Below are 11515 nucleotides of genomic sequence, written 5' to 3' on the forward strand. Positions count from 1 at the left end.
TGGTGCTTCAAAGAGTAGCCAACCCTGAGACAGTAGGCAAATTACAGCTGAAGTGGGAAGGCCCCGTTTTGGTAGTATCTTCGTCAAGACCCGGTTCCTACAGATTGAAGGATATGGACGGCAACGACATTCCAAGATCATGGAATGCAGATGAGCTTCGGCGATATTATGTTTAGCTTGATGTAATTTTTTCTATTCTTTTTTGTGGCACCCTTTTCCTTTCCAAAGGGGGAGAAAGGTTTTTAATGGGGTCATAACATGTAATTTTCTTTATTTCAATCCTATGAGAGTGATATCCCCCAAAAATGTAAATGTAAATGCTAAGGGAAAAAAAGAAAAGAAAACAGGAAGAAGCTCAAAAGTCATTCCTAAGGGAATGCGAGCTTACAGCGAAAAATAAGCGCTGATTCCGCTGAAAGTAAAAGGCGAAGAAGCTCCTAAGGGAGGCTTACAGCGAAAAATAAGCGCTGATTCCGCTGAAAGTAAAAGGCGAAGAAGCTCCTAAGGGAGGCTTACAGCGAAAAATAAGCGCTGATTCCGCTGAAAGTAAAAGGCGAAGAAGCTCCTAAGGGAGGCTTACAGCAAAAAATAAGCGCTGATTCCGCTGAAAGTAAAAGGCGAAGAAGCTCCTAAGGGAGGCTTACAGCGAAAAGTCAACGCTGAAGGGCTATGATTATGGTTTTTTGAATATGTGTTTTGATATTCATTTGCACAATACATTTCATCATGTCATTTGCATTCATAAACATGCATTTAGACATATATAGAATCATCATTATACCGCACAAAAAACACAGATGCTTCGACAATGAGGAAAAACTCGAAGGAAAATTTTTTTATGCTTCGTTATGAACGAAAAGAAGGGAAGGTGTTTTTCGCCTCCGGCTCAGAAGAGAAGTTTCGTCCACAACAAAGCAGATTGTGCACGTATAGCAGAAACAAAATATATTACAAGGTATGTACAAATTTACATGAGTTGTTCCATAACTATACTACAAAAGTTTCTTCAGAATTTTTGCAGGAAATTATATTACAGCAACTGTCAAGCTTCAGGCTAGGCTTCGTCAAACTTCAGCTTCATCATTCTTCAGCTTCGTCATCCTACGAATATCAAAGAGCAGAATAAGAAAAGTACAAATTTCAAGGGGAAGGTGAAAGTAACAAATATAAGCTTCTTACCGGTTTAAGATGACTTCGAGCTTCGTCACCCGCCATTTTTCGCCCGCCATTTACCCAGATTTGAGTCATGAATCTATTTCCAATGCTTCGGGCCAGGCTTGGGACGTCTATCAGATTTGATGCTGACAAGCTGAAGTTTGGTCTATTCACAATATTTCCATGCGTGCAGCCAGCCTTCAGAAAAGTAGTAGCTGTGCCCCGAGAAGCTACCAGGGAGCAGAAGTCGGCGTGCCCACCAATAACTTCGTCAAGAGCATCAACTTCGCCTTCAATATATTCTAATGTACTGGGCAGGTTGTCAGCTGAAGGTGTAAACTTTTCAGAGCTAGCTCCGATAGAATGAAACACATCCTTCAGCCGCTGCACGCATCGGCTGCCGAAGCTTAGGCATTTCTCTTGAAGTTCTTTAAAGGATTTCTGCAAATTTGAATTTTTATCCACCTCAGTTTTCAGGCTTGCTTCAAGATATTTCTTTTCTTGCTCAAATTTTTCTGACTGTTGGAGCAATTCATTCTTTAAACTGTTATTCTCAGTTTGGACTTCAGCCAAAGAACCCTCCATAGTCTGAATAACAAAATCTTTCTTTTCTAATGCACCCTCGTGCTCTTTAACCATGATTTCAAGGTCCTGGATGGTGAAGTCTTTCTTTTTCAGATTAGCTTCGTAATTTTCAACTTTTTCAGCCAAATCTTGGATGACGGCTTTGTTCTTCTCTTCCTCGAGATCTTGTTGCATTTTTAGAACCTTACTTAATAATATGCTCTGTCGAAACGATCTTCGTTAGAAAACGACCTAAAAGATAATAATAATAATAATAAAATAACAAAAATATTTGTTACCTTGAAGTTAGCATAAAGCAAGCTTCCGGCGATATGATGTCGTTGGTAACGGCAGAGGTCCGCTTCTAGCTTCGGTAAGCCAATGTTTTTGCAGAGATTTCTAACAATTTTAGCTTCGCTGCGGTTTCGAAGGCACCTCAGCTTTCCTTCGTTAACCCCACCGAACAGTGTAGCCCCTGGCTTATATCCGCAGGCTATGGCACATTTTTTAAGCTCTGCTTTTTCAGCGTCTGTCAGTTCTTGCCCAAGTAAATCTTGAAATTCAAAATCTTCTTCCTCCAAAATGTCTTCAGCTTGCTTTTTCCCCTTTTCAGTAGTTGTGCTCGCCGCGGCCACAACAGATTCTTCCTCAGTCATTTTTAGGAGTATGTTATCAATAACTTCAAGTGTGTCTTCCAGGTTCGGATCTTCTGTGGCCCCGGTTTCAGCCCCGGCAGCTTCGGCTGCGTCAGTTTCAGCTTCGAAGGTTTCCGCTCTGGTGGCTTCGGCTGCGGCGCCTTTAGCTTCGGCGGTTTCGGCAGTCTGGTCAATAGCAATTCTTGATGCCAGTGTCGGTGACGGTGTCCCATGAATTACATCTGCTATTTGAATAATCCTTCGTTTTTTCGGCAGTGCAGGACCTTCTTCTGCCGAAGTTGCCTTGTCCTTCTGAAAAAACTTCGTCAGTTCCAGCGCCAGCGGACTTAGCTTGATAGGCAAGGGTTCAGTCATTACCTTCATAATCTCTTCTACTTCAACAGCAGAAGGCGTTGCAGGAGTACCTTCTTCTCGAACCAACGTTTTTGGTTCTGGAGATGTAGTTTTCCTCTTTCTTGCAGTAGCCACCTTCGGCTCAGGGTTTAACTCTTCAGGGCTAAGTTTTTCAGAATCTTCCTTTTCTTTTTGACTACCTTGGCGACCTCTTCATCAGCAGCGCTGGCAATTCTTTTTCGCTTCGGGCCTCCAGCATCTCCGCCCAGTCGACCATAATCAGCATATTCAAATCCTATAGCATCAAGCACCCTGTTCAGCCTTCGCTTCGGCCGAGTGCCGAAGGCTGCTGTCATCAGCTGGTCCTCTTTTTTGGAGTAATTTCCAAGAATTTCATTACTCATTACTTTGATTGTATCGAGCCATTCTTGGCAGGGTGCTTTAAAATATTTCTTAAACTTATAATAATAGGGTAGTCGGACAAGCTCCCCCTCTTTCTTTTCTCCTTTAAGCTTCGGCATAGTCCACTCCTTCATAGTTGGAAATACTCTGAAGGCCAGAAATTCCTGCACTAAATCTCTAGTGCCAATGTGTTCTGCAATAATTTTGAATTCAGCCAGTGCGGTCCAAGTTGGACCTTCTGCTGTCATATTGCATCGGGGTCTGGTTTCTCCGAAGATCAGTTCAAGAGGGCTTTGTACCAGCTTCTCTTTGTCATCGTCAACTTTGACATAAAACCATTCTGACTTCCAGCCTGCCGGCCATTTGCTTCGGTAGCTAATCACAGGAAATTTTGTGGTTTTCCGATAGGCAAAATTATAACAACCAAAATTTTCATGCAACCCATCCTTTCTGGCCTTAGTCTGTTAATGCAGCTCATGTACTCGACAGAAGCTGTCGGCAAACAGCTCCACCGCCTGGCTTCGGAGAGCCCAGATATAAACGCTAAGCCTGACAATGGCGTTAGGAGTCAGTTGGTGAAAATAGATCCCAAACTTTTGCAGCACATCATAAATCATTCTATTTAAAGGAAATCTCAACCCAGCTTTTAGAAAACTCTTGAAAATAACTATTTCATCCTTTTCTGGCTTCGGGGTAGTTTCCTCTCCCCCGAAGCGAATCAGCTTCTTCTCATCTTCACTGAAATAGCCCGACTTCACCAGTTTGGAAAAATCAGCCTTGGAGATAGTCGACTTTCCGAAGTCCAAATGGCTAGGCTTGCTCGGTACTGCGATATGGTAATCACCGTCAGAATCAGCTTCCTCAATATCTCCTTGTTCCGCTTCGGCAGCAGCTTGTTCTGTTTCGGCAGTGGGGATTCTTTCCGAGGTCACCAGTCTGGATCGCTGCATTGCTTCGGAGATAGGAATAGTCTCCGCTCCTTCGGCTTCGTCTCCCTCACGCTCAACTCTAGCAGTAGAGCGCACTCTGGCCATTTAATTTTGAATTTCTTGAAATATTTCTTGGGAATTAAATAACCTTTTCTCTCGAAGCTTTTCTTCTGACGAAGTAGGCACCAAACTGGAGCTTCGTCTGAATGCGAGAATTAAGCTTCGGCTATGGTTAAAATTTTTGGCAGCAAAACAGTGCAATAGCAATGAATGCTGTGGTAACTTCACACCTACCTGTCTGTTTATATAGTGCTGCAGGTAAGAAGGTGAATCGTCAGGATTTTTACACCAGGCAAACAGCTGCTCGCACCCGCTGCGCGGTGGGCCGCAAAGACCAAAATAGTGAACCTGCATGGTGGGACCGCTACGCGCTCGGAAACTGTATCGTTTCTCGACAACGAGCTCAGGGAAGGTGTTTTTCGGACCTTCGGCTTCCTGAAGCCTAAGAGACTTTTTTCACGGATCAAGCTCGTTACGAAAAACGATCTAGCACCGCGAAGGGGCTACTGTTGGGACCATGCTTCGTCGCCGAAGGTCCTGCAGGAAGAAACAGCTTCGGCTGAAGCTGTCTATACGTGATGCCGAAGGGTGCCGTTCATGAAGCTTCGGAATTACAAACCGACTTAAAGATAGAATGACCTTTTAGTCCATAAGAGTTTGAGTTGTTGTTGTAAACTTTTATGAGGGGTATGATTGTAATTGCTCACAGGCTGTGTCCTGTGCCTATAAATAGTGAACAGTATTCCTTTACTGTTCACGCATTCCTGTAATTGCAATCACATCACTCGGAAATTATTCTTTGCCAAGGCAGAGGTGTAAATGTACCTAAACATTATATTTGAATATCTTAAGTTTATATAATATGTAAATGATGTTGTTTACTTCTAATTTACTTGTCTTTAATGCTTTATGTCTCGTGTTATTTTATATTATCTTTGAGAGTTCAATTACGAAGATATAACCTTCGTAATTGTGTCATTATAACCTTCGTCCGAAGTTCATTAAATCCTTGGGGAAATAATGTTTCAGCGGACGAAGGACATTAATATTTAACATTTTATGTTGCCTTGTTCTTAATTCATAGCATTTGAGAACAAGTCCCCAACACTATCCTATAATGTTGATCTTACAAAGGTTTCCAATGTATTCTATTATAGCTACCCAAGTGCTAAGGCTGGATATCAAGTGATGAATTAATATTTCCATGTGGTATTCCAAGAAGCACACATGCTAGAAAGGTATAATCAATATACCTTAACATCATTTGGTAGCATTGTGTCTCTCACAACTTCATATCTAGCATATGTGCAAGCTTTAATCCAAACATACTAGCACATATATAGGGGAACTAATACTACCAAATAAGGTTTATGAAACATGTCCAAATCCTTTCTAGTGTGCAAAATGTTTGGGCAAGCAATACAAGTCTATACCAAGTTAGTCACTCATACTTGTGTGAAATACTAGCTTGGGATTTAAACAATATTGCTATCTTTGTATGGTTGCCATCAATTACTAAAAATGGGAAGGCTGAAAGCTCTATGTAGGGAAGATTGAGAGTCCCATGTTGGAGAGATTGAAACCTCACATTTGACTTTGCTAATTGATAAAACTACTGGACTAACCTTTACTCTAGTGTTGTGGATGAGTTAGCTAAGTAAACATCCAAGGTTGAGCAATAGTGGCAACCATGGAAATGATGGTGGTGGACGCAAATGATAATCAAGTGCTCACCACGAGAAGAGGAAGGATAAAAACAAAATGCAAGGGTCCAAGAAAAAGGTATAGCAAGGAATTTTATTTTATCGGTCAAGACACAACAGAGTGCGTGATTAGATTTATGATAAATTGGACAACTCAGTCATCTAGTGCCACTAGGTGTTAGAGATATATGCATTACATATAGGCCTAAGTGACACATTCAAAGAAGCAAGTGAAAATGTTTATGGAAAACACTTTGAAAATGGTAACTCTATGCTAATATATTTGGTAAAACATTTTAGAGTTAGCACACTTGAGAAAAGACGAGAAAAGCTCTCGGTGTAGCAATTCTGCATGCACCAAACGTGCCCGGTGGTGCACCCGACATGAGGCTAATTCACACAGTCTACATAGTTTTTAAGTTGAACACTAAGTAGTCTAGTGTGCATCATACAAGTCTCACCATAAACAAGTTCCTAGTCACAATAGGCCATTGGACATGTCCGGTGCTGGCATCAGACGTGTACCAGACAAAACACTCAAAGAGCTTTGTAAAATGGTCAACTAACTATAACACTCACTAAGAGCCACACCTGACATGGAATTTAGAGAGCATGTATTTTGGCTCATCAACTCTAATGTTCACTAGACATGTTTGATCCTGTGTCTGATGTGTGCACCGGATACTTGACACACATTAATGGCGCATTTAGAGCCATTGGAAAAACTAGACGTGTCTGGTGCCCCTAAAATCTACACTTTAAAAGGGTAAGAATTGGGTTTTGTTGGGGGTCTATAAATAGACCTTGTCACTGGTTTAGACCAGCCACTTGGCATCCTATACACTTATGTACACCTCTTGAGGGCTAAGAAACACACTCCACTTACTTGCATTTTTTAGATCGTATTTTGGGTGAGATTGGAGAGCTCATATGACATCACATATAGTTCTTACATCTTGTGGCACTAGTTGAGTGGCTTGGGCTATTTTTCTTGCTGCTCTTGTTGATTGTCGTCACCTAGATGCCCTGGACCTTTGGGGGATCGTTAAGCGACTTATTGATTATTGTCGGCTCTGGTTGTTGATTGTTAGGAGCTCTTGTGCTTATTCCCCATGAGGGATTTGTAAAGAGAAACTCTAGCGGAATCATGGTTAGTTAGAGTGCCTCTCTAGTGTGGTTCTTATGGTGCTCAAGTATTGGATTTAGCATGTGATACCAATTAGCGCATGAACCACCTATCTTGGACTTGCCACAACGATGACGTAGGTTGTTGCCGAACAACCAAACTTTAGAGATAAGTCATGGTGTTCATTCGCATGTCCTATTCAGTTTGATCATTATCACACTTAAAGTTACATTCATATTGTTGTCTCATGTGATAGTTGTCCGAGTAACATTGTAGAAGTGTAGGTCCAGTGAGGCAACCAGAGGGAGGGTGAATGGGAGCCACTAAAAAATTCTTCAACTTGGGAGAACAACACTTGTAACTTGATTCCCTGACCCAATCCAACCTCCAGGGACTGCAAAACAATATGCAGAAGAACAAATCCATCATGGATCGATTGACTGCTCCTACTAAATTTCAAAGAAGAGATTAAGCTCAACGGGATCTAAAAACTTGGTTTGAACCCAAACTTTAACAAAAAAATTCAAAGAAGACCCCAAAGCTCTAGTAAAAACTCTGGGCCAAAATTCGAGAAAAACACCGAGCGGAAGGGCCGCGCGTATGAGCGCCAGTGCCAGACTACAAATTTTTTCCATAATGCTCTCACATTTTGCAGGCAGCAAGATATGATGGAGAAAGGTAAACCGTGAAGTTTGAGCAGAAAAGGATGAAAACTTCTAGTCTGGCAGTGCCAGGCTTGGGAGCGGCAGTGCCACACTGGATAAACTTCACAGAATCTCCTCAAATTTTGCAGACAGTTTGTGTGGGCTAAAAGTTCTCTAGTGAATTATGAACCAGAACAAACAAGAAATCAAATCGCAGATTAGAAATCCCGAGAGTGATGGGGTTTTGTTGGGGTTTTCTCAAAACTAACTCAAAGAGAACTCAACTCGGATCACGACCAAGAACTGCACCGTGAGGGCATATGAAGTGATCCAAAGAGTCTATCTCCACACAAATCAATCCACAACAACACCCATATCAAAAGAACTCAAATGTTCTCCACAAAACCACAAGAGAAGGGGAAGGGAGCAACCAAGAACACAAAACTTCAGAATTTCAGCAAGGGTGCAAAAACTGAGATTGAGAAGTGACCAAAACCTGTGGGCCGTACCGACGACCCTTCCTCGGATTAAACTTGAAGAGCACAAACACAGTCGAAGTACAAAATTGTTGTGGATTCTTGTCTAAAAGCTAGAGATGTCTAGAGATAGGAAATATGTGTACTAAAACCCTAAACCAAAACAAATGACAACCAAGTGATACTGAACTAAACAACATGCCTCTCTATTTATAGATGGTTATTTACACTTCCTAAACTCACCCTATTTACATAGAGCCTACCCACTCCACCGGGGGCGAAATGAAACAACTCCTAGGTTTTTGATCCGATGACCACGCTCTCCACACGAAGTTGCTTCGCCTGGACGCACCTTTCACTGTGATGCCATGTGCCACCACCGGTTACCTCCAGAATCGCTACAACCAAGTTTTGAGGCCCAAACTCAGCAACACCTGCCATCCATACCCTAGGTAGTTTTGAGGCCCAAACCACCAAACCCATTGTGAGTCCCGCACCACGTGTGCGTCCACCACGACAAGACGTGTGTCTCGCTAGTCCTCGACCATGCCGGCAACACAGTCCACTCCACCATGTCCTCGCACGAGTGCGTGTCTCAAGTGTCACCCACCATGACTGGTCACCCGATTGCTCTGGTCCATCAGTCAAGACCCAAAAAATCACCCTTCACCGCTCCTGGTCGATCAACACGAGCCTGTATGACCTTCACCTCTGTCCTCAGCCGTCGACCATTGTCTCGGTGCTCCACCCTGCACACCACAAGCAGACCAACATGGTTCCACAAGCATAATCTCACACTCTGGTCAGTCCACTGACTAACCAGAGTGCTATCCGTTGACAATCACTCATCATCAACCCCAACCACAAGGGACAAGTCAACCTTGTGTTTGCGAGGAGTTTTTTTGTTACTAGTTGTATTTAGACCTCTTAATATATGTCTAGTAAAATTTAATAGTTGCTAAATTGTGTGCTTGAGAGTTACTAGAATTATTTAAGGGGATTGCTTGTTGTGAAATAGAGCTAGAGAAGGTATCTGATTCTACATCACCTCTTATACTAATTAACATTGCTCTAGTTATTTCATGACATTGAAATGAATGTTTATGGTCTATTTGTATCCTCTGTAGATCTGGATTCTATCACTTGTGTCAAAGCTACTCGCCCGAGGGGTTGCATAGGGTTGTGAGGTTAGGTAAGGGCCATGTGCCACGACCGCACCAGGGCCACTACCTGAGCCACACCTATACCAGGGCAGGGCTATGCATTGGGGTTATGCCCATGCTGGGGCAGGTCCATGCATGGACCTCCCGCTAGTGATGTTCTCATTCATAAGATGGAGGATGAAGTTGAGTCGCTCGGTGGAAAAAATGAATTGGTATCTTTCATAACTAGTGATAGGTGACTGATTTTGTAGACTTTCCTAACTCCACATCATGTGAAAGCAGGAGGAGGCTGTTATGAAATTTGAACCACTCAAAAATGGATTTTGGCTCTGGCTTTGAGTGAGAACAAATTCCTTTTATTGGCTTTTGACTTTTTAGAAACCAAAGCATGTTGAAAAGTCCAACCAAAGAGGAGCCATATAAAATCTATTCAAAAGCAAAAATATAGAGATCAATTTTTATTTAAATGACTATTTAAATAATAATTTAGAGAATGAAGTAAGAAATAATCTTGAAGATACTTTAATTCTTATAAAAATCCTATTCTCTCTGGGTTAACTATACATACCTAGATGATCTTCAGCTACAATTGCATTTTAGACCTAAAAACACCAAACATGTTGAAAGTGATTATAGTAAACATAAATATAAGCCTATTATAAACGCATTGTAGATCCCCATGGCAAATGTACAATAGAGCAATGAACACAGCAAAGATAAACATAAATTAATTAAACATACATGTATGTACCATGTTTGCACCGCGTCAATGCACGCATAGGCGTCTAGGGCTGGTCCATGATGGTGGCTGCTAGGTCGAGGCAGTTGCTGACGAGGCGGCTAACGTGGCGCTGCGCCCCAGGTATGGGCGATTTGAGCTCTGGCCGCTCATCGAAGGTGTCCTCGCAGTCAGTGGAGAAGGTGGCCGCCGCGGATAGCTCCGACATGATGTCTGCATTGCTACCGCCGCTCTTGAGCGTGTTCCGCGTGGTATTGATGGAGTCCACCAGCGACGCATAGCTCTCCTTACACGTCTCAAGTGATGACATCATCGCGTTACCCTGGGCACTGCTTGACTTTATTGCCTGGTCTAGCTTCATCTCCGTCATCGCCGCCTTCACCGCTGTAATCCGCAGAGATGCGTCCAATAACTGCTCTGGTGTCATCACCCCGGGCAGCGTCGTCATCGTGGTGCATAATGTCTTGTAGTGCATCTACACATGTCATACATTGCGTGTGCATGCATGCACATCTGTAAGTCTTCAAGAAAAAATCCAGCCCCTCCTACGTACCGTGCTGCAATTCGTCTGCACTACGAAACAAATCAAATTTGTGCCTACATGTGCTACCTGTTGGCATAACGCTACGAGTTCATCGTGGCCGGTGGTGCCGATCAGGCGACGACCATCGTTGGAGGCGAGAGAGGGGCTGATGGCCTCAGGGGTGACAATGGGGTGGACCATGCGGGCATCAACAGACTTGTTCATAGACACCACCAAAATGGCGACAAGAATCAGAGCAATAATGTATTGGAACATTGCTTGGTCCTTTCAAATTTGGAATGACCTTGAGATAAACAAGAGAGACAATGGCATGAAAAGACTATAAATGGATGTCATTCATGTCCCAAAAATTGTGTTGTTGCGAAAGAGGTCGGCTATTGACTGCAAGTGAAAATTGGCCATAAGTTTTTCTAGTTGCTTTGGTTGGTTTGCCTTCATTGTAGGCCGCATACCCCTGTACCGTTGCAATTTTGTTATGATGAGCGACCAAAAATTAAGAAAACATATAGATAACAAAACTTTGTGTTCGTAAAAACAAAAAATCAGAAATAATGTTAACCACGTTTGAATGCCTCCAAAAATCTTTCTTAAACTGAATCTTTAAGTTGTCATTCGAAGAGTCATTTGGATAAAAATCGATCTTTATATGTTTTCATACTTAAGTTATTTTTTCTATATCTCGTAATCAAAAGTTTTGTTGGCGGATATTTTTTTCACTAAATTATCTATTTCTATTAATTAGGAAGGATATAATAAAGAGACTCTTGAGGTTGCTCATGTAATGTTTTCTACCGAGTCAAAACCGCCTGATACAAAATTATTTTTATCGACTTCCCTTCACAAGTATGATATTACTATATTAGTTCAATCAGAAATGGTGGTAATTTCCTTTCTTAGCTTGGGCACCAAGAGGACCTAAACTATTCCCTTTCCCTTCCTTCCTTTTTATGTATAGCACGTTAGCTTTATTCTAAGTTAAATATTACTATATTTGATCATCTATTTCAAAATAATTCTTATA

At 42.1% G+C, this 11515-nt stretch overlaps 1 protein-coding gene across 3 annotated transcripts; it reads right to left on the reverse strand.

Moving 5' to 3' along the window:
- Positions 1-8230: 8230 nt before the first annotated feature.
- LOC103636216 (Anther-specific protein) lies at positions 8231-10883 on the reverse strand. 3 transcript variants are annotated; one of them, XM_008658571.2, is made up of 3 exons: positions 10561-10837; positions 9963-10425; positions 8231-9813 (listed from the first exon to the last, which is right to left on the reverse strand). In XM_008658571.2, exons 1-2 carry the CDS (start codon positions 10747-10749, stop codon positions 9997-9999), a joined length of 618 nt encoding a protein of 205 aa, XP_008656793.1. In that variant the 5' UTR covers positions 10750-10837; the 3' UTR covers positions 8231-9813; positions 9963-9996. The 3 variants fall into 3 exon arrangements, with proteins under 3 accessions (XP_008656793.1, XP_008656791.1, XP_035817763.1); XM_008658569.2 differs by having other exon boundaries at positions 9953-10425; XM_035961870.1 differs by having other exon boundaries at positions 8231-10425; positions 10561-10883.
- Between the last annotated feature and the right edge of the window lie 632 nt (positions 10884-11515).

This window comes from Zea mays, chromosome 8 (genome assembly GCF_902167145.1).
Source record: "Zea mays cultivar B73 chromosome 8, Zm-B73-REFERENCE-NAM-5.0, whole genome shotgun sequence".
NCBI classification, from domain to species: Eukaryota; Viridiplantae; Streptophyta; class Magnoliopsida; order Poales; family Poaceae; genus Zea; species Zea mays.